Genomic DNA, 24184 nt, shown 5'->3' with positions numbered 1-24184 from the left:
ATCAACAACAACAAATATGAGGAAAGGAGAATATATATAAAAAAAATCTACTCAGCACATAAAATTAAGTGGGAAAAAAACTGTCAACAACACACAAAAAAAGACATCAAAATGATAGCACTAAATTCATACCTATCCATAATTACCCTGAATGTAAATGGACTAAATGCACCAATAAAGAGACAGAGAGTGGCAGAACGGATTAAAAAACAAGATCCGTCTGTATGCTGCCTACAAGAGACACACCTTAGACTTAGAGACACAAACTAAAACTCAAAAGATGGAAAAAAATATATCAAGCAAACAACAATCTAAAAAGAGCAGGAGTGGCAATATTAATTTCTGATAAAATAGACTTTAAAGTTAAATCCATCAGAAAGGATAAGGACGGACACTATATAATGATTAAAGGGACAATACATCAAGAAGATATAACCATATTAAATATTTATGCAGGGCTACAAGATACATAAAACAAACTCTATCAGCATTGAAAAGTGAGATAGACAGCTCCACAATTATAGTAGGAGGAGACTTCAACACACCACATTCGGTGAAGGACAGGACATCCAGAAAGAAGCTCAATAAAGACACAGAAGCTCTAAATGCCACAATCAACCAACTTGACCTCGTAGACATATACAGAACACTCCACCCAACAGCAACGAACTATACTTTCTTTTCTAGTGCACATGGAACACTCTCTAGAATAGACCACATATTAGGTCATAAAGCAAGCCTTAGCAGAATCCAAAACATTGAAATATTATAAAGCATCTTCTCTGACCATAAGGCCATAGAAGTGGAAATCCATAACAGGAAAAGCAGGGAAAAGACATCAAACACTTGGAAACTGAACAATGCTCTGCTCATAAAAGACGGGATTATAGAAGACGTTAAGGATGGAATAAAGGAATTCAGAGAATCCAATGAGAATGAAAACACTTCCTATCAGAACCCTTGGGACACAGCAAAAGTGGTGCTTAGAGGCCAATTTATATCAATAAATGCACACATCTAAAAAGAAGAGAGGGGCAAAATCAAAGAATTATCCCTACAACTTGAACAAATAGAAAGAGAGCAACAAAAGAAACCCACAGGCACCAGAAGAAAACAAATAATAAAAATTAGAGCTGAACTAACAATAGAAAGAATTAACAAGACCAAAAGCTGGTTTTTTTGAAAAAATGAACAAAATTGATAAGCCACTGGCCAAACTGACAAAAGAAAAACAGGAGAGGAAGCAAATAATCCAAATAAGAAATGAGATGGGCAATATTACAACAGACCCAACTGAAATGGAAAGAATCATATCAGATTACTATGAAAAACTACTCCCACAAATTTGAAAACCTAGAAGAAATGGATGAATTCCTAGAAACACACTACCTACCTAAACTAACACAAACAGAGGTAGAACAACTAAATAGACCCATAACAAAAGAAGAGATTGAAAAGGTAATCAAAAAACTCCCAGCAAAAAAAAGCCCTGGTCTGGACGGCTTCACTGCAGAGTTCTACCAAACTTGCAGAGAAGAGTTAACACCATTACTACTAAAGGTATTTCAGAGCATAGAAAAGGATGGAATACTACCAAACTCATTCTATGAAGCCACCATATCCCTGATACCAAAACCAGGTAAAGACACCACAAGAAAAGAAAATTGTAGGCCTATATCCCTCATGAACGTAGATGCAAAAATCCTCAACAAAATTCTAGCCAATAGAATTCAACAACATATCAAAAAAATAATTCACCATGACCAAGTGGGATTCATACCAGGTATGCAGGGATGGTTCAACATTAGAAAAACAATTTCTGTAATCCACCACATAAATAAAACAAAAGACAAGAATCACATGATTTTCTCAATTGATGCAGAAAAGGCATTTGACAAAGTTCAAAACTCATTCATGATAAAAACTCTCAGCAAAATAGGAATAGAAGGAAAATTCCTCAACATAATAAAGGGCATTTATACAAAGCCAACATCACCCTAAATGGAGAGAGCCTGAAAGCATTCCCATTGAAATCGGGAACCAGACAAGGATGTCCTTTATCACCACTTTTATTCAACATTGTATTGGAGGTCCTAGCCAGAGCAATTAATCTAGATAAAGAAATAAAGGGCATCCAGATTGGCAAGGAAGAAGTAAAAGTATCTCTATTTGCACATGACATGATCTTATACACAGAAAACCCTAAGGAATCCTCCAGAAAACTACTGAAACTAATAGAAGAGTTCAGCAGAGTATTGGGATACAAGATAAACATACAAAAATCAGTTGGATTCCTCTACACCAACAAAAAGAACATCGAAGAGGAAATCACCAAATTAATACTATTTACAGTAGCCCCCAAGAAGATAAAATACTTAGGAATAAATCTTACCAGTGATGTAAAAGACTTATACAAAGAAAACTACAGTACACTTCTGCAAGAAACCAAAAGAGACTTACCCCACTAAAAACCCAAAAAGAGACTTATATAAGCGGAAAAATATACCTTGCTCCTGGATTGGAAGACTTAACATTATAAAAATGTCTGACCCAAATCCCAACGACATTCTTTAAAGAGATGGAGAAACAAATCACCAATTTCATATGGAATGGAAAAAGGCCCCGGATAAATAACGCATTACTGATAAAGAAGAACAAAGTGAGAGGCCTCACTTTACCTGATTTTAGAACCTAGTATACCGTCACAGTAGTCAAAACAGCCTGGTACTGGTACAACAACAGATACATGGACCAATGGAACAGAATGGAAAATCCAGACATAAATCCATCCACATATGAGCAGTTGATATTTGACAAAGGCCCCAAAACTGTTAAATGGGGAAAAGACAGTCTTTTTAACAAATGGTGCTGGCATAACTGGATATCCATCTGCAAAACAATGAAACAAGACCCATACCTCACTCCATGCACAAAAACTAACTCCAAATGGATCAAAGACCTAAATATAAAATCTAAAACGATAAAGATCATGGAAGAAAAACAGGGACAATGTTAGGAGCCCTAATACATGGCATGAACAGTATACAAAACACTATTAAGAATGCAGAAGAAAAACTAGATAACTGGGAGCTCCTAAAAATCAAACACCTTTGCTCATCCAAAGACTTCACCAAAAGAGTAAAAAGACTACCTACAGACTGGGAAAAAGTTTTTAGCTATGACATTTCTGATCAGCACCTAATCTCTAAAATCTACATGATACTGCAAAAACTCAACTGCAAAAAGACTAATAACCCAATTAAAAAATGGGCAAAAGATACGAATAGACACTTCACTAAAGAAGACATTCAGGTAGCTAACAGATACATGAGGAAATGTTCACTGTCATTAGCCATTAGAGAAATGCAGATCAAAACTACAATGAGATTTCATCTCACTCCAACAAGGCTGGCATTAATCCAAAAAACACAAAAGAATAAATGTTGGAGAGGCTGTGGAGAGATTGGAACACTTATACACTGCTGGTGGGAATGTAAAATTTTACAACCACTTTGGAAATCAATTTGCCGCTTCCTTAAAAAGCAAGAAATAGAACTACCATACGATCCAGCAATCCCACTCCTCGGAATATATCCTAGAGAAATAAGAGCCTTTACACGAACAGATATATGCACACCCATGTTCACTGCAGCACTGTTTACAATAGCAAAAAGACGGAAGCAACCAAGGTGCCCATCGATGGATGAATGGATAAATAAATTATGGTATATTCACACAATGGAATACTACGCATCCATAAAGAACAGTGAGGAATCTGTGAAACATTTCATAACATGGAGGTACCTGGAAGGCATTATGCTGAGGGAAATCAGTCAGTTGCAAAAGGACAAATATTGTATAAGTCCACTATTATAAGAGCTTGAGAAATACTTTAAACTGAGAAGAAAACATTCTTTTGTGGTTACGAGGCGGGGAGGGAGGGAGGGAGGGTGAGAGAGGGGCATTCACTAATTAGTAGATAGGAACTACTTTAGGTGAAGGGAAAGATAGCACATAATACAGGGGAGATCAGCATAACTGGACTAAACGAAAAGCAAAGAAGTTTCCTGAATAAACTGAATGCTTCAAAGGCCAGCATAGTACGGGCAGGGGTTTGGGAAACATGGTTTCAGGGGACATCTAAGTCAATTGGGATAATAAAATCTATTAAGGAAACATTCTGTATCCCACTTTGAAGAGTGGCGTCTGGGGTCTTAATCGCTAGGAAGCAGCCATCTGAGATGCATGAATTGGTCTCAACCCACCTGGATCAAAGGAGAATGAAAAATACCAAGGACACAAGGCGATTATGAGCCCAAGAGACAGAAAGGGCCACATGAACCAGAGACTACATCATCCTGAGACCAGAAGAACAAGATGGTGCCCGGCTACAACTGATGACTGCCCTGACAGGGAACACAACAGAGAATGCCTGAGGGAGCAAGAGAGCAGTGGGATGCAGGCCCCAGATTTTCATAAAAAGATCAGACTTAATGGTCTGACTGAGACTAGAGGAATCCTGGCGGTCATGGTCCCCAAACCTTCTGTTGGCCCAGGATAGGAACCATTCCCGAAGCCAACTCTTCAGACATGGATTGGAGTGGACAATGGGTTGGAGAGGGATGCTGGTGAGGAGTGAGCTTCTTGGATCAGATGGACACTTGAGACTATGTTGGCATCTCCCACTTGGAGGGGAGATGAGAGGGTGGAGGGGGTTAGAAGCTGGCGAAATGGACACGAAAAGAGAGAATGGAGGGAGAGAGCGGGCTGTCTCATTGGGGGGAGAGTAATTGGGAGTGTGTAGCAAGGTGTATATGGGTTTTTGTGTGAGAGACTGGCTTGATTTGTAAAATTTCACTTAAAGCACAATAAAAATTATATATAAAAAAAGATTACAGTCTAGAAAACCCTGTGGGGCTGTTATACTCTGTCCCACGAGGTTGATAAGAGTCAAAATCAACTTGATGGCCCCTAAGCTACTAATATCTGTAGAGCCTACTGGCCTAGCCAAAGCATTGGCCAGAGTAGGGGAGGGGACAAAAGAAGAGGACAAAAGGGAGTAGGGAAGGAAAAAGAAGAAAACACCTCAGACTGGGTCAGGTATTTCTCTTTCCAGTATTTCTGATGGCTGGAGCACTGCTCAAAACTGCCTGACCATTGGCAACCCTGAGGCCATCACCTATCCAACTTTGAATGCCCCTGATACCTAGTAAAGTTTGCAATTAAGTCACACCCACCAAATTACCTCCTGTCCTGGAATATAGATGTAGACCTAAATCATGGAAGCCAGTGTTCTTAATTATAAGCCTCAGAAACCACCTCTGACTGATTTAGGGAGAAAATAAATTTATTTAAAAGTTCTTGGTATCTCACAGGGTCTCTGGGAGAGCTGAGGAGCCAAGCCCAGGTCTATGCAAACAAGAACCATCACACTACATAGTGATTACCAGTGGTGAGTAGGAGGAGAGGGAAAGGAGGACTCAACCCTTAGGGGACACTGAACTTTTGTTAAGGGTGTTGGAACAATTTGGAAATGAATAAGGGTGGTGGTTGATCAACATGCCGAACATGAGTTAATGTCACTGAACTGTACCTGTGAAAAATGTTGAAATAGTAAATATTTTGCTACATACATATTTACGCCCCCCCCCCCCCACACACACACAAAAGAACCATCGCACTGCAGAGCCAGCCTGTTCGGGACGCTACTGTTATTGCCAATAATGGGCACTATGTGTGGCAGCCTGCACCATTAACACTCCCAACATTGAACGAGGAACTCTATCTTGACACAACAGCTGGCGCTGCTCATGAGGCTCTGCCTCCCACCAACACTCATCATCGGGGCCTTCCCCAAATATTGGAAGAGGGTTTAAAATTTGGGAAGCCAAAAAGAGAGACAAATGCTTATTTCCCTGAGTTTACCACCCTGCCTGGGCACTGTTGGCTTGAGATAGCTCACTACTCCATTCCCTCTACCCTCAAGGTCAGACCAGGCCATTCTCTCTCCCACAATCTTATCTAATGCTGGCTACTTTTTCATTTCTACCAGCCCTCTATTGATGTCCCAGCATGTCTTTTGGTTGCATTTGTTGTTGTTGTTGTTGTTAGGTGCTGTCCCGTTGGTTCCAACTCACAGTGACCCCACACACAACAGAACGTAACACTTACCAGTCCTGTGCCATCCGCACAGTCGTTGCTACATTTGAGCCCTTTGTTATAGCCACTGTGTCAATCCATCTCATTGAGGGTCTTCCTCTTTTCCTCTGACCCTCTACCAAACATGATGTCCTCCGTCAGGGACTGGACCCTCCTGATAACATGTCCAAAGTATATGAGACGAAGTCTCACCATCCTTGCTTCTGAGCTCTCCCAGGGGCTCTGTGAGGTATCAAGAACTTTTAAGTAAATTTATTTTCTCCCTTCATCAGTCAGAGGTTGTTTCTGTGGCTTATAATTAAGAACCCTGGCTTCTATGATTTAGGTCTACATCTATATCCCAGAAGAGGAGGTAACTTGGTGGGTGTGACTCAACTGAAAACTTTACTAGGTATCAGGGGCATTCAAAGTTGGTTGGGTGATGGCTTCAGGGTTGCCAATGGTCACTTTTGAGAAGCATTCCGGCTGTACTGCCTCCAAGACAGATTTGCTCGTTCTTCTGGCAGCTCATGGTATATTCAATATTCTTTGCCAACGTCATAGTTCAAAGGTGTCAATTTTTCTTCAGTCTTCCTTATTCATTGCCCAACTTTTAGGAGCACCTTAGTCCTGAAATTGACATCCTTGCTTTCGAACACTTTAAAGAGGTCTTTGGTGCATTTACTCAAATTAAAACATTCGGTGTTCCTAAACTTCCTGATGTTCTTCTAGATGACATATTTGGCTTCAAATTGCCTGCCTAATGGCACATATCTCCTATATAAGTGACTCAAGGATCAGATGGACAGAGATACCTAGGTATATTTGCCTATCATGTTCCTCAAGATATGCCGTGAGGAAAATGATTCACTGCTTTTGAAAAGATCACAGTGTAAATGCACTATTGTTGATCTTAAAAGGCTAGGTACAGATTCCATGTTTTCATTATCTGAAATACATTATACTGTTTTTTCAATGTACTTTTAGGTCACTGAGGAGTTTTAACTCATGAGTTTATCTAGCTCTCATTTTGCATATTTCCATAATCCTGTTTTGTAAATTGATAGTCATTAATTTTCTCCCAATGGATGGTTGTTAGTAGAAGTGATCCAGCCGAAATTCTGTTTGAAAAGAGTGAAATGAAATTGTTTTGTTTATGAGCCCCCACATATACAGCCCGGGCTCAATCTGATGACCTCTCTTCTTTACTCATAAGTACAGAATGTTCTTCCTTAGCCCCACAGCTAAGGGGTGGGTAAGGTGGGGAGAGGGGATTTGAATGGTGGAAGCTGATAGTCAGAACTGGACTTTTAAAAAATGTATCAATGTGACTAATGTACCGCATCTAACACAGCCTGCACCAGACTGAGCGCAGTACAACGAGATGGTGCCTGGCTACCACCACTGACTGCTCTGACAGGGATCACAATAGAGGGTCCCGGACAGGGCTGGAGAAAAATGTAGAACAAAATTCTAAGTCAAAAAAGAAAGACTAGACTTACTGATCTGACAAAGACTGGAGAAACCCCGAGAGTATGGCCTCTGAACACCCTTTTAGCTCAGTACTGAATTCACTCCTGAGGTTCACCCTTCAGCCAAAGATTAGACAGGCCCATAAAACAAAATGAGACTAAAGGGGCACACCAGCCCAGGGGCAAGGACGAGAAGGCAAGAGGGGACAAGAAAGCTGGTGATGGGGAACCCAAGTTCGAGAAGGAGAGAATGTTGACATGTCATGGGGTTGGCAGCCAGTGTCATAAAACAATACGTGTACTAACTGTTTAATGAGAACCTAGTTCTGTAAACCTTTATCTAAAGTACTATATATATATACACATATCAGTGTGGCTTCCTTAGTTTTTTGTTTGCTTTGCAAAGCAGAAAACTATGAAAATCATAATCAAAATGCAAATTTCTATTGTGAAACCATAATGAAACTATTTAAGAGACTAAAACAAAGCCTACTTGGGGGAGATGCTGGGAGTCATCAGCTGGGCCAGGCAGAGGATGGTCAGGCACGTGATGGTCAGAGGCTACTGGGGGCGGAAAGGAGCTGAGCCCAAAAGAACAGAACGGTAACGCAAAGTTCAAGAAAATAAGAGCTAAAGGAGTAAGGGAGGAAAATAGGGTGGAAATATGATTATGGAACCAAGCTGGGAAAGCCCAAGTGCGGTGAGGCAAGGACACAGGTTACCAGACTGGACTAAAACGAGAAAAAAAAGACAAGAAGTGAAAATCCAATTGGCTTTCCTCTACACTCTATAGTCAGGAAAACGCTATTCCCAAGATGGAAGGGCCCAGGTCAGAAGCCAGAGAGCAAATAGAGCAGGATGTTCCATGAATGTATGTCAGGGGGTCTGTCGTTGTTAGCTGCCGTCGAGTTGACCCCCATCCCAGACTCACAGCAACCCCATGCACAACGGAACTAAATGGCTGCCTGTTCCTGCACCATCCCCATGATCGGTTGTAGATCGAACTGTTGTGATCCACAGGGTTTTCACTGGCTGATTTTTGGAAGTAGATCACCCAGGCCTTTCTTCCTAATTTGTCTTAGTCTGGAAGCTCCGCTGAAACCTGTTCAGCATCATAGCAACACCGCAAGCCACCACTGACAGATGGGTGGTGGCTGGGCAAGAGTGCCTCGACCGGAAATCAAACCCGGGTCTCCCACGTGGAAGGAGAGAATTCTACCACTGAGCCAAAAGCCCCCAAGTATATATGTCCATACATGTGGCTTTTAGCACTTTCTCAAAGACAGAATAATTTATGTACATTTTCTGTTTACACAGAATGGCCTCAGAAATTTGCTGAGTGTTTTCATGGGTCGATTCTAGGCTATAGCAAAAGAGCCGGCCTGCCCAGAAGGCTACGTCAGAGAGGTACGGGGAAGGGCAGTCCCCAGGCTTGTCAGATTGGGAAGTTGGGGATTTTGGTCAAGTCAGAATTTACCACACTGTCTGGATATGCTGAACCACCACCAAATCACTGAAATATTATGGGGTTCTCGTGTTGATACAGTAAAACCTATGAAAGTTGGGACCTGTGTTAGGTGGAAGCCTGTCAGAGAAGGAAAACTCAAATATTTTCTGCTAAAACGAGTGATAGAAAAGTGGTAAGACTGCACACTGTCAAATACGGAAAACTTGTGAGACATGGAAGAAACAAGGCAGTTCCATCAAGTTCCGGTCATCACAGGCTTCACTCTACAGTCTTAGTGGCCTCAAACAGTTATGGCTCAGAACCTCCTACTAAGGACTGTGGACTTCAGTGTGTTGAGAATTCTTATACTGAAAGTACATGGACGGGCTTCAGTTGATTCAGGAGGTCTGTGAACTGTATGCAAAGTGTGTGCAAAATAGTATGTGTATGTATCTGTGTGTGTATCTGTGCCTTTTTGTGGAGAGCAGATACATAGTTTTCTTTAGTCTGTGTGCGACACAATATTTGTGATAACCAGTGAAATGTAGTGACAACAAAGAACAACGAAAGTAGATTAAGCCGTCTGCCAAGACTACCAAAAAACCAGGACATAGGAAGAGACTAAAAGGGTCATGGCTGTCTTTGCTAAAAAAGACTTTCAAGCTTGTATGCCCCTTTGATAGTTACTGCTAGAGTCAGTGCTGTGAAACCAAGTAGAGCTAACTGTACTTGGAGGGGGCCCTCTGCTGTAGGAAACCATGTCAGGACAAAACAAGGAGAGGGAAAGCTGGAATAGCCATTTGACCAAGGCCTTACATTCATGATGGGCCTCGATGTTTGAGGTTCTCTCACAATGAGGCTATCTTTCATACATTCCAAGAGATTCATAGACAGGATTGGACAAAGACAACATTCATCATACAACTTTTTAAATTTGTGTACCATTTTCAGGACCACACTGCATATGTTGTTATTGTTAGTTGTCATTAAGCTGGCGCTGACTCATGGCAACCCCATGTACTACAGAATGAAATGTTGCCCGATCCTGTGCCATCCTCACAATTGTTAATATGCTCAAGTTTGTTGTTGCAGCCACTGTGTATTTTGAGTGTCTTCCAACCTAGGGGATTCATCTTCCAGCACTATATCGGGCAATATTCTATTGTGATCCGTAGGGTTTTCATTGGCTAATTTTTGGAAGTAGATCACCAGGCCTGTCTTCCTAGTCTGTCTTAGCCTGTAAGCTCCACTGAAACCTGTCCACCATGGGTGACCCCACTGATATTTGAAATACTGGTGGCATAGCTCCCAGTATCATATCAACATGCAAGCCACCACAGTATGATAAACTGACAGGTGGATAGTAGTGTCGCATATAGTGTAGTACATCCAGTATTTATTCTGTGAATAGCAGAATTAGGTTGTATCAAACCACTCTATATCAAATGCGTGAACGTGTTACCATAAATTTTGTAAGCTTATCTTGACACTTCCTTGTTATTTTGTTTTTGTTTGTTTTAGTATAGTGGGAGGATCATACAATGGAAATGGTATGAAACTTTCTCAGCTTCTAAGATGTTCTCACTTAACAGTCAAGTTCAGCCATGCATCAAAGCCACCAGGTGTGCTGGTCTGCAACAGACAGTGAGAGGAAAAAGGCTGGCCAGAGAGAGCAGAGGATGAACCTGAGTCTAGCCGTGGGAAGAGCTATGAGTCCAGCTTCAGTGGGAGGAAATCTCCTCCTTGGTGAGGAATGAGCACTCTGGAAAAAGACTCCCTAAGTTCTTATCCCCCTCCACTGCTTGATTGCTCTATCCCTTTGGAAGTTCCATCACATCTCTGAGCTTCAGTTTTGTCTTCTACAAATGGGGACAATAAATCGCACTTGCCTTAGAGGACTGTTGTGTTAAAGAGCACTTTGCTTGGCACATAGTAACCACTCAATATATATCAGCTGCTGCTAACTATAATTATAGTATTAATTATTATTATTACTTACCCCTGGGTAGTGCAAATAGTTAAGCACTGGAGTACTAACCGAAAGGTTGGCAGTTCAAACCCATCCAGAGGCACCTTGGGAGAAAGGCCTGGCGATCTGCTTCCAAAAGGTCACAGACTTGAAAATCCTATGGAGCAGTTCTCCTCTGCACACATGGGGTCACCATGAGTCAGAATCGGCTGCATGGCAGCTAACAACTAACACCAACACTTGTGTAGTGGTAGTGCAATGAGGCAGTGGTAGTTCAGTGGTAGAATTCTCACCTTCCATGTGGGAGTCCCTGGTTCGATTCCCTGCCAATGCACCTCATGTGCAGCCAACACCCATCTGTCAGCGGAGGTTTGTGTGTTGTGATGCTGAACAGGTTTCAACAGAGCTTCTAGGATAAAATGGGCTCGGAAGAAAGGAAGAAAGACCTAGTGATCAGCCAGTAAAACCCCATGGATCACAACGATCCAATCCCCAGCCAATCATGGGGATGATGCAGGGCCAGGCAGCATCTTGTTCTGTTGTGCATGGAGTCGCCAAGAGTCAGGGGCCAGCTTGGCAGCAGCTAACAACAACAGTGGCAGTGAAGGAAACCTCTTTAGTGTGGAGACTCTAAGCTGGGGCTCTATAACTCCATTTTGTCCTGACCTTAGTGGGATGAACATAAGGGATTTAACTGCTTAATTCCACCAAAATCCTAGAAGGGAGAATAGTTTCATTCTTGTGGTTTGAAGGAGCTGGGTGTGTAGGGATGACCTTAAACTAAAGCATAGGACATTGTTGCCTATTATATACATTTCGACAGCCTCTTAAAAGGCTGGTCCAAAAAGATCTTTTAATCACACCATCATAACATCTCCAGAAAAACCCTGCTAAAATGTAAATTAATTATCTAAAAGCCAGATCCAGAAAGCTGGGCTCCTAGCACATTAAATGTCCACATGAATTCGTTTTCAGGGTTGCTTTTTCCTGGAAACAGCAATTGACATCGGAGGTAGAGCTTACAGAGAGAAAGGGAAAAGGCAAGAGATGTGCTGGTAAAGTGTAACAAACAGTTCTCTGGAGATTGGGAGCTAATTTCTAGTGTGGTGTAAATACTTCCATCATGGCTGATTTGAAGCTACCAACCTTACGTCACTGAACAGGGAGTTGGAAAGAGATATTCAGCAGTATGCCATTCTATAGTATTTTCACCATATAGATACAATAGACACAAATCATTTCAAGTGTATAGAAAACAGCAGAATGTAGTACAATAGTTAGAAAGTGATAAGTTCTGAATATTTATTAGCTTTGTTTTACATGTATTATTTAATCATAAGTTTATATAATTTCTTTTTTCAATAATGGTTGTATTTAACAACAGGCTTGCAAATTTCCTGAAATTTTAACAATTGGCTTTCACAAACCAGTATGAGCCAGCTCCAGCACGCCACGATCCAGTACACTAGTTCGTGTGTGGTTGATCAGGGTGAAGAGATTTATCTGGGTCTATTTTCCCAAAGCCTCCAGGTCTTATAAATCATAACCCTTTACTCCAGTCATGTCAACTCCTTCCTTTCTCCCTTCCACATCTGGCCTCCCTGTTTCTGAGCACTCCAATCACAGCTCAAAAAATGCCCATCCTGAAGGGGGGAGTTTTTGCTTAGGAAGCATTGAATTTATGTTAATGGTGGTGGAATGATTTAGAAAAGGATAGCGAGAATGGTTGTACAACTTGAAGAATATAATTAACGTCCATGAATTGTACATGTAGAAATTGTTGAATTGGTGAATGTTGTTGTGTATATTTTCACCACAATTGAGAAAAAAGAAAGGAAGGAAGAAAGAGAAATGCCCATCCCATCAATTCCCACTTCTCTTCCTCTGGTCCAAACATTAAGGGACCTCCTGGATCCAACATCAAACTTCAGTCCTCCACTGGGCAGTGTTGAAGACACCCATGGTGGCTACCCAATGAACTCTGACTTGGCCAGCAAGCTGGGCTCTTGTACGCCAGCCCCCTCCCCATCACCCAGAAACCTGCTCTAAGGCCTCATCTGAGACTAGCTGGCAGTTTCAATCAGGATTAAAAAAAATATTGTGAGAAACTGGACCCTGCTTCCCTGTCAGGAACTACCATGCCTTGGGTCCTGTACTCTGCTCACAGTGTCCCACGTGACTAGTCAATGCTCTCTCTACGGACCATCAGAGTTTCTCACATGTTGCTCTCACCGCCTGGCATGTTCTTCAACCACACCCCACTCTTTGTGCTCAAAGACTTCTCATCCTTCAGGATTCAGTTCCTACGTCACCTTATCCAGGAAATCTTTTCTGAACATCCGTCCCCCCCGCCACAACAAGATTAGGTGTCTTTCCTCTGAGCTACCATCATTTGCTGTGCAATGTGTTTTCTTCCCTAGGCTGAGCCTCTTAAAGGCAGTGTTGTATTCCTTTCTGTAGCCCGATGTCTAGTATCCAATGTGTCCTGTAAATGTATGTTCCATTAATAAGTGAATTAATTGGAGCTGTTAATGCCTGGACTAGGAATTATCACTGTAGCTGAGCCTTCATTTCCTGCAGTTCCTACAGGCCTGGTGAACATCCTCGCATCTGAATTTTGAGATAGGCATGAGCACTAGAAGGCCCATTTCCCACTTAAAAAATTCCTTCATCTGTGAATTTATGGCCCTGTAGAGATGGTAGCCAACAAACAGCCTCCTTCTCAGACATCTGGTTCCAAGTGGAACTGAGTTGACTGCCTTCTTTTCCTTATGAAGCTGTTTCATTAAGGAGTTTAAAAAACATTCAGGAAAGATAGAGACCAGGCATTTGATGGGATCATTGAACTAGCCGCGAAATCTCTTGCTTCTGGTCTTCCTAGTAAACAAGATAATAAATGTCTTTTTTTTAATTATAGGAAAGCTTTTGATGATCTATCTGCCCTTTGAAAAACAAGGCTGAATATGTTTTGATGGCCTGCCACAAAGGGCCATATTTACTCAAATCCAAATGATGAGGGGAAGCCTGGCATCTAAAATACGATTAATAATTATAGCTAGAACTTATTGAGTGCTATGAGCCGAAGATTGATAAACATCATCTCATTTAACCATCACACAACAGGTCCATGAGGTCATTACTATTATTACTCCCATTTTACAGATGTGGAAACTGAGGTATAGAGACATTGTGATATCATTATAGTCACATAGGTAGTAAGTGGTGGGAGCAAGATTCTATCCTAAACAGAGAATCCATGCTCGCAACCACTATACTTTATTAATTTTTGATTGATGACATGGATGTGGATGGATGGATGGATGGACGGGTGGGCGGATGGACGGACGGACGGATGGAGTGGGAAGCATCGTAGGTTGCAGAGCTCTCTCTGCTGGATCATGATCCCAAAAACCTGATTCATGTGCTATTCTTTATTCCTACTGGGATACTGGTCCCAAATCTCTCCATGAATTGCCTGAATGATTGGGGGTGAGGGGTATCTGAGCTAGAAGGCATGATTCCCAAGGATTCCTCTTGCACAGCCTAAAGTAACACTCCTCAAATCCATCAAACACAAGCTTCTGTAGATGGTGTGGGGGCGGAGGTTTTTCCCAAGCAGCAGGTTGTGTAAGAGAAAAGCTCCTAGAACAGAGAATCAACCTAAAGAGGAAAATCGGGTCCCCCAAAGGGGCCTTTCCAAACAGGCCACAGCTGCTTTAAAAAAATTCTTTGTTCTTCCCCATGAAAGCGCCATCTCCAAGAAGCCCCCCATCAGAACATTCATGGACTGAGGAGGGAGCAGTCATGAGTTTCCCCTAGAATGTAGACCCAACCCACTACTGCCGTCGAGTTGATTCCGACTCACAGCGACCCTTTAGAATGTAGAATGTGCATCAAATATTAGGCTGTTGCCCCATTTTGGTCACTAACTCATGGAATGACTTTGAACACTTGCTCAACCAGTTCTCTTATCTGCAAAATGGGGACCATAACACTTACCTAGCTGAAAGCTGGACGCTGGGATAAATGATCTCCTAAAGTTTCATCCTGCTCTAGATATGACTCTAGGACTATGGGTTTCAGCATTCTAACTTTCTCCTTTATCTTTTTAGTCTCCAAATCTACACTCTTTTTTTTCCAGTGACACAAGAATATTCAAAGTAGTGGCAGGCAGAGGGTAGAGTGAGCTGGACAAACTGTGTTGGCAATTGTGGGGCCCCTGAGTTTGTAGTCATTAAAAGACAGTCCCTCATGGAGGAGGGCTCCAAAGACAGAAGAGGAAGTACTTAGGAGACTAGAATTAGAAACAGTATGTTAGGACACAGGAATCAAGGCCCAAGAAGTGAGGAGAATGGCAGACTTCATGAGTCTAACTCATCAGACATCCTGGATTCCATTCCCAGTCTCCCTGCTTCCTACCTTTCTGACCTTGAACAGGTCACTTTATTTTTCTGATCCACAATATCCTTATCTGTAAAGATGGGTAATAACAGCACCTACCTCAGGACTGGATAATGCTTAGCACAGTGCCCAGCACATAATTAACAATCAGCAAATGGTGGCTGCTGTTGCTGTGGTTTTGCTGCGTTAATATTGAAAGTTTCCCCCAAGGTATCTAGGACCTCAGTTGTTTTGTGGCACCTCATGTCGGGCAGCCTGTAATAGTGGGTAAGAGTGTGGGCTCTGGAATCACACTGGAATATGGCCGTAGACAAATAACATAACCACCCTGTGCCATTGTTTAGTCATCTAGAATATGACCCGTATTTCCTAAAGCCAGGGCTGGAGTCTTGGTTTGGGCATAAGTGACATCCCCATTCAGGATGAGTTATCAAGTCCACAGTCAATATGGGAAGAGAATGTATGTTCTGTCCACAAAGAGATGAAAAGGAAACCACTTTGGTTGCCTTAAGGAACTCTGGTGGTGCAGTGGTTAAGCACTCAGCTGCTAACCAAAAGATTACAGCCTTGGAAACCCTATGGGGAAGTTCTACTCTGTCCTAGAGGGTTGCTATGAGTCCGAATTGACTCGAAGGCAATGGGTTTTTTTGTTTTGTTTTGTTTTGTTTTCAGTTGTCATGATTAGCCATTTCCATAACCCCCTCCCTCCTTCCTTCCCTACAAGAGAAACTCATCACTGTAGACCACCCTAAGAAGAAAAGCTTAACTCCACTTGTAGACCTAAGACTCCTCCAACCCTATCCACTGTTTCTCTTCTGAAAGAGCTCATTTGGACTTGTGGGAGGAACACGTGGTCCTGAGAATGTAGAGTTGCATGCTAGGAGTTACAATGGACATCCTGATGGGCCAAAGGTGAAGTCATCTCCCCTGTTCCCATGACTGTATTGAATAGTCCCGTAATGTACCTCTAAAACTGGAGAGATTTTTATAGCAAAACTGGGTTTAGGGCAAGTGGGCTATCCTGAGACTTACTTTTGCTGCACTTGTGTATCCAGAAATTGTTGACATTGACTTACTGGAAGGGGTGCAATTTGGGGGGGGGTGGTCTGCACGTCCATAAATGGAGGAAAGGGTCCCACCCCCGCCCAGGGCTTTCTAATACAACAATGGCATTTGCTAATACGTGTAAAAAAAAGCGGAGACTAAACATGGATGGCCTGTCAAGGCATACATAGGTTGAAATAGGGAGATTAGAAACAGAAAACTGAAAAGGGTGGGAGAAATGGGCTCACAGATACACAGGCATGGCTCCTTGGAGCCTGCACTTGTCTATTTTGACGAGGCATAGCTCCACATCGAGCTGATCACAGACAGGCCTGGCTGGGAAGTTTTTGCATTATTTGAAAGAACGCAATACAGGGAGGATTGACACCAGACCCTCCCCATCTCAAATCAGCCCCTTCTGGGAGTGAAGAAATCATAAAACAAGAGAGGAAGGGAAAAGTTTAGACTTCTGGAAGCCTGTGGGTTTAGGGCATTTTTCTTCCCTTCTTCTGCTCAAATCTCATTTTGTGACTGAGAGCACCTTTTAGGGAGGCATCTTTGGCCCTGCAAAAATCAAAGGAGCCAGGATGGATCTCAGAGGAGAGCAAGCAGAAAGTGTTGGCTTTGGCTTTGCTCAAGGCCTGGGGAACAACTGCAAATAGGACCCTCTTGTTTCTTTCTAGACAGTCCAATCCAGTTCTCCACAGAGAAAGTGAGACAGGCATTCTGGACAGAATGACTTCTTGGAAGATTGTGCCTTTGGCTGAAGTATACTCTATCTTGTGAGAACTGGACAGTGGCAGACTGGGCACAGAATGGCAAATCCAACAAAGCCAACAATTCCCTCTGGGGCCTAGTTGGGCAGGAGTTCTGATTTTTCTCAATTACCCCAAAGATCCTGTTACGCAAAACAAGGTCAGGCCCAAGTAGAATTTGCTACCGTTTTTTTTAATTGCCCCATTTCTGTCTTTTTCCCCCCTCGGTGGTAAAACAGAACTTGTAGAAAGTCGTCAATGTCATGAGATGAAAAACAGTAGTGTAGGGAAGATGGGGTATTTCTGAAGCTCTCTTGCTGAAGTCAGCTTGGTTAACATATCACTCATTTTCCCAATCAACTTTTACCAATTTTCCTATCAGAAGGTTCATGCTTCAGGCCTTAGCTTTAGCATATTGTTGAGAAACCATTTAACAGAAACCAAAAACAACCAATACAAACCATGTAATTTGCTTTCATGAACACTTTATAATGCCAAAGAAAACAGAGTAGGCAGTGTGCTTTGCTTTAAGCAAACTCAATATATGAATGCTTGGATTTACAAATAAACTAGGGGCTCATTATTTACTTGAAAAAAAATCCTTCAACATAATTCTTTCACAAGCTTTTCTCAGTTTTTTTTTAAACACTCAGTTCATGGTCAGCTTTTCAAAACACACCAGTCACATTAATCAGTTCACACCTGCCTCAGTGCTTGCATACAGAAGAGCTTGCTGTCCGAGCACAGGTCTATTTCCTTGCAAGGAATTGTCTGATCAAATGTGTTACAACCAATAGGACACAAAAACAAAGCAGACATTCCAATAGCTTTTCTTTCTATTCAGCTTCTTAAAAAAATGACATCGAAGCTATCTGGGTTGCCCTAAGGTATAAGCACAGTTTTGTTAGATACAAAATCAGACAACAGGAAACTCTTTTAATGGACAAATGACTTTTCACAGAGACTGTCTATATCACGTTGTTATTACAACATAGATGAGCTGAAACTTTTTTTGTACAGATTTTGATGAAGGGAAATTCTAAAAAGAAATCAAGCATATAGAGGTAGTTGAAGAGCAATATGGGGGGAGCATTTTCTTAATTCCCCTTCAATTCATTACAGTGCAAGAGTAAAATGGCTGCTTAACAAACAAATACAATAACAAACACATACACATTTGCCGCTGTTTAAATGGCTTACTTGATATTTTAATCCTGGCATTACTGAGAACCTGCATAAAATGATGAAACTAGTTTACCTAAGATAAGCCTATGATGCCACATCGACCTATTTTCTCTTTTTGTTGTTTACTGTTGTTGCGCTGACAATAACTGCTAATCAACTTGTAAAATGATGCATAAGCTACAGCGTTGCTTTGTAAACTTCAGTTAATCACATTTGCTGCAAAAAATCTTTAAATGGCTACAGAGTCATGGAGCGAAAGCTTTAAAATGACAACCAGGAACAGAGATTACAGGCACTTCTCTCTGAAAGTTAACTTAGTGAGCGTGTTTGGAAACACTCATTTGTAAGCAAATATTTCTTCATTTAAGCTCTGGATGTGTGTAACCCAGACTATTTTAACAGTTGAACAGTGTGATATGTTGGAGCTATCATTGTAAGATGAATTGAATGTGTACATGATGAATTGAATGTGTATATGTTACATGGCTCTTTTTCCTTCCTTTTTGCTAAACTCAGGAAGGGGCATAAATTGGAACCTATACAGTTGGCTGCATTTCAGAACTGTCTCCACCATACATCAAAACCTCCTTCCACAGGCCAAAGAATGGGCTGAAAACCTGCCCTTTGCCATTATTTGGGCTACCTTCCATTTGCATCATCGTTACACACCTCTACCATGATTCTGCCTTTGTAAACGGAAACAGATGCGAAGTCAACATGTTGGGAACTCTAGGAATGAGCCCCTGAATAAAACTCCCATCTTGAAAATGGAGGTGAGGTGGGGTAGCACTCCACAATGGATTCCAGTCCATCAACAGCACTCTATCTGTTGACAGTAAGAGACCTCTGGGTGCTGTGAACTAGCCTTGGAGCTCCACCACTCCAGTGGCCAGTCACAGGGGATTATCTGAGCTCAGGCCAGATCCACAGGCAGAGCTGGAAGTGCTGCAAGTGTGGTGACTTGACTAGCCCCTTGCTGCTAAGGCAACACCGGGCTAGAAGCAGTCGGCCTCTGGAAAAGGAAAACTGTTTTCTCCAAGTTGCCTACAGAAAATTAGGTTTTTCATTTTCTACATTTTGCTGGTTATTAGCTAGCAGCAGTAGTATGGTACAAAGCAGAAAGGCATGCTATCTGCCCGGTACCTGGTTTATATATACACACATATATATATACATATCAGAATCGATTCGACGGCACTGGGTTTTTATATACATAAAATAACCTACTAGGAAAAGACTGGGTCAGTCATGATAAACAGGAAAACTAACCAAATAAACAGCACAATCTAACAAGGGGAGAGTCTTGTCCTTCTGGTCTATATTTAGCTTTGTGTCTTTTCAAGCTGTGCAGCAGAACTCATTTACAAGTGTTCAGAATGTTCATGTCCAATTCAAGTACATCCCAAAGAAAGCCAAGGCTTAGCCTTGCATACTGCCTCACACTGCTACCGAAACAAAGTCTTGCTCTACAACAACCCAAACATGTATCTAGGCTACTGAGAGAGTAAAGTGCAATTCCGGCTAGCCAAGACCTACATTGGCTGCAGTTGGGTACTCACTTACCAAGGTGAAGCATTCTCTGATGTGGAATTTTATTAAGAAATCAAACCTCCCTTTCTACTTAGATTAGTAGAGATGTGTTGAGTCGTCGAATTTTCCTGAACTTGAAATTTCTCATTGTGACCTTCCAGGATTCCTTGGTGATCTGATTACCATGGCATGTTTAACAAAATTCTGTGTAATGCAAACTATTTAGAAATACTAAAAATCTGCAAAGTAATGGGTTCAAGATCAAGCCTAGCCTCTTACTGATTGACTATATTACCTGGGCCAAGAAGTATTGAACTTTGTGGAGCCTCAGTTTTTTCATCTATAATATGGGAATAAAAACTGCTCTCACAGGGTTGGTGTGAAAAATAAATGATTTAAGGAGCCCACGTGTGTGAAGGAAACCCTGGTGGCATAGTGGTTAAGTGCTACGGCTGCTAACCAAAAGGTCTGCAGTTCGAATCCGCCAGGTGTTCCTTGGAAACCCTATGGGCCAGTTCTACTCTGTCCTATAGGGTCGCTATGAGTCGGAATCGACTCGACGGCACTGGGTTTGGTTTTTTGGTTATGTGTGTGAAATCACTTGGCTTAGTACCTAGTAGGCAGTAGGTTCTCAATACATTTTTGGTGAATCTGTTACTTTTGGACAGCATTGAGCAAATACCATGAACTAGGCACAAAAGTCATAGGTTGTAAAATCCGTTCATCATGGCATGGCCATGAATGTCAACCTATACATTTTGGAGAGGAGGGAGTAATGAGCTGGCTATTTTAATTGACCTAGAGCTTAAGGATTCCACTCTATCAGAAATTCTAGACCTCCAAATAAAATTATTTTTTAGACTTACTGAGATGGGAAAAGTTTGCTGGCATGTTCACTTTCCCAAGCAGTCATGACCCTCCCCCACCAAAAAAAAATTATCTGTCAATCATCAAGTTATATCAATCATCAAATCAGTAGTCTGCATTTGCCCAACCACGTATAAAGGGGCTAGCAGTGGATACTGCATGTAAAGGGAATGTTTTATGGAAATGCAGGAGCCTGGTCATATTCTGCAACTATGAATAATAACAGCTATTATTTGTTGAGTGTTTCCTATGTGCTAGGCACTGTCCTAAGCGATTTACATATAGTATCTCATTTAATGTTCATAGCAACTCCATATGCCGAATTTCTCACTACCATTTTATAGATGAAGAACTTGGGGTTCAGAAAAAGATCATTTGTTTTTACTTATGTAATCTCTTTTATATCGTCTGAATTACCTCACTCTTACTTTTGTTTCTGGCCCCAGGTGGTGATGGTATAAATCAGACTGATTACTTGAGGCATTAACCTCTCACCTTAACACAGCAAATGGGCTGTGAGTGACTAATATCATTGCAGATGTCCAACATCACATAGGGGGAGGATAATTGTACCAACATAACAAACGGCACAATTCACTTCTTCTCTGCCCTGGTCTTTTCACTCTGTCAAGATAACATTCCCACACTCCTAGTATTTTTCCGGTTCTCCTAACACTTAAGGAATCAAACTTGCAATAAGAAAGTTAAATAAGTGCTTACTCTTACCTCCTTACCCTCTATTTTTTCCCTATACTGAAATCTTTGGCTCCTTGCAACCAGGAGAAAAGGCAGCGTTTAGACAAAATAATGTTATTAACTGCCTGGTTCCTTTAAAAAGATTTGTAAAGGGTTCTATCCTATCTGGCTTTAGAGTTTTAAATCCAAACAGTCCTTCATAAAAAGTGTTTCCCCTCATGGTAGCCCAGGTCTTCATACTCAGAACCCTGAGAAGAGGTAGGGTATGGAGGCTACTTGGGCAAGGCTGTGATGTACCAAACCGGACGCCATGCCCTCTGAAGGGTTAAGTATTATCCTGCCTAAAACTCCATTCTTAACTGCATTAGGAAAAAGGAAATACACTTATAATTAGGTCGCTGAAATAGATGCTTATAAATATATTACAATAAAAGATACTCCTTTGATTCAGCTCTTCAGTCCAGAAAACTAATTCCTTCAGTCTCGTTCTGTATAACACACAGAAAAATCAAGTATCTTACTTTACTTTGGCCCATTCCACAATCTATACGCCAAAATCCTATAAGTAGCTTATATTGTTGAACTCAAACTGGAAAAAAAAAAGAAAAGGAATCTGTGAGGATAGATGATAATCTCAGCAGAATTCTGAACTTCCTTTAAACATTCAATTGGACAGACAGAAACATGGTCCCAGAACTGGGATCAAATGCAGTAAAAAATGGTTAAAACAAGAACTGCACATTTCTAGTATTGTTACTTCTCCCCCACCCCCCAGTCATTTGTCCACAGTAAACCACACCAATAAATAAAGCAACTGACTTTTCAGTAATGGACACTTAAATAGTTACAAACATACATGTATAGAAAAAAGGATACAGTAGTGCAAAAAATAAATTACTAAAACCGAAGGCTGAAAATTATTTGATACAATGCTGTATAAAACCTGACCCATTTGGAATGAGACCTCAAGTCAGTGAAATAATGCAGCAACATTATTAGTATCTTTTCTTCACATTTCAACCACACAGTCATTCATCTATGAAAGAAAGAAAATTCAAGCTAAATCACTTCAAACTTTCAGAAAATTTTACGGAAAAAAAATTTTCCCAGGCTCTTAAACACCTCAGCTGTCCATGTAGTAGTGTGGCATGTCAAAAACATCTTGAGTCATCAACTGTCAAACAGATCACATACTTTTGGTCTTTCTGCTCAATTTATCCCTGTGAACAACAGCGGGGTAATACCTCTGTTTGATATTCCCTTCTGGAAAGATGTTATTGCAATTATATACATTTACAAGACAACTCCCCTGGGGTAGTGGGGAGGGTGGGTGCTCCTCTTCCACAATCCACTTTTACTAGTTTTGAGTTCGGGATATAAAAGCCAGGACTCGCCGAATACCATTCAGTCTATCCTTTAAGGATCTCATCGCTAGGAATGGGAGCTGCGCTCGGCTTTCCAATGGGAGAACCGCTAATATCCACCAGCACCAAGCTGGACCATTTGGATTAATCTGCAACACAGAAACACAATGAGTTCACCCTATTTTCGTGAAAGTGACATCAGTCTGCAGATTTCCAAAGCCTCTAGGTAAACATCCCAGGTGGAACTGCTTCTGTGTGTGGCAGAGACTAATTGCCCCCATATCTACTTTCTCCTTATTTTAGCTGGGCATGTAGCCACCCAGAATAAAGACTACATTTCCCAGACTCCCTTGCAGCTAGGTGAGGCCATAAGACAAAGTACTAATGAGATGTATAAGGAAGTGATATGTGTAACTTCTGGGTCATGCTCTAGGAAAGGAGCATGTGCTGTCTGCCTTCCCCTTTCCCTTTCTTTCTCCTAGCTAGAACATGAACATGGTGATGATCAGCCTTCTTCAATCAAGATGAGAGCAACCTTCTAGGGATGATACAGCTTTGTGATGAAGGAGCCTGGGTCCCTGAATGAGCTCATGGGAGAGAGCTGCCTCGGTGGCACAGTGGTTAAGCATTTGGCTGCTAACCAAAAGGTCTGCAGTTTAAATCCACCAGCGACTTCTTGGAAACCCTATGGGGCAATTCTACTCTGTCCTGTAGGGTCGCTATGAGTTGGAATTGACTCAATAGCAGTGGGTTAGGAGGAACACTGGCGGCGCAGTGGTTAAGCACTTGGCTGCCAACTGAAAGCTCTGCAGTTCGAACCCATCAGCCGCTCTGTGGGAGAAGGACCTGGCAATCTGCTTCCAGCCTAGGAAATTCTCTGGGGAAGTCCTACCATCATATAGGGTCACTATGAGTCAGAATCAACTTGATGGCACACAGCCACCACCACCACCCCTCTAGGACTTATGCCCTCTATGTGTCTTTAAGCTACAGTTATTTTTGGTATTTACTAAAGCAGACAAATCAATATCCTAACAATACACCATGTCTCCTAGCCAGTGTAATTTTATGAGCTGGAATATCCACTACTCAATCTCTTCCGTTTCTAAGACTGTTTAGGTCTCTCTGTCCATAATTTTTGGAAGGTTGGTTTTAGAATAACAGAGAACCACATTCTGGTCAAGCCATCAATACCTGGGATTCTTTGGTCTCAAATTGGTTCATTAGATCCTCCCCAAATCCATGACCTTTTTGCCTCTCTGAATCGTTAGCTTCACTTAGATTCTTTTTGTTCCTCACTGTAGCCTGTACCATGT

General features: G+C 41.6%; 1 protein-coding gene across 2 annotated transcripts in view; it reads right to left on the bottom strand.

The window, feature by feature from the left end:
* Positions 1–11084: 11084 nt before the first annotated feature.
* LONRF3 (LON peptidase N-terminal domain and ring finger 3) overlaps positions 11085–24184 on the bottom strand; it is a 46814-nt gene continuing 33714 nt past the window's right edge. The window contains exon 12 of one of the 2 annotated variants that reach the window (XM_064278716.1): positions 11085–23017. In XM_064278716.1, coding sequence (XP_064134786.1) covers positions 22862–23017 — 156 coding nt within the window. In that variant the 3' untranslated portion in view covers positions 11085–22861. The remainder of the gene's footprint in view (positions 23018–24184) is intronic. The other variant, XM_023553867.2, reaches the window with a different exon arrangement.

The sequence above is a fragment of the Loxodonta africana genome, chromosome X (genome assembly GCF_030014295.1).
Source record: "Loxodonta africana isolate mLoxAfr1 chromosome X, mLoxAfr1.hap2, whole genome shotgun sequence".
Classification (NCBI taxonomy): domain Eukaryota; kingdom Metazoa; phylum Chordata; class Mammalia; order Proboscidea; family Elephantidae; genus Loxodonta; species Loxodonta africana.
This window is presented reverse-complemented; position numbering and strand designations above follow the sequence as displayed.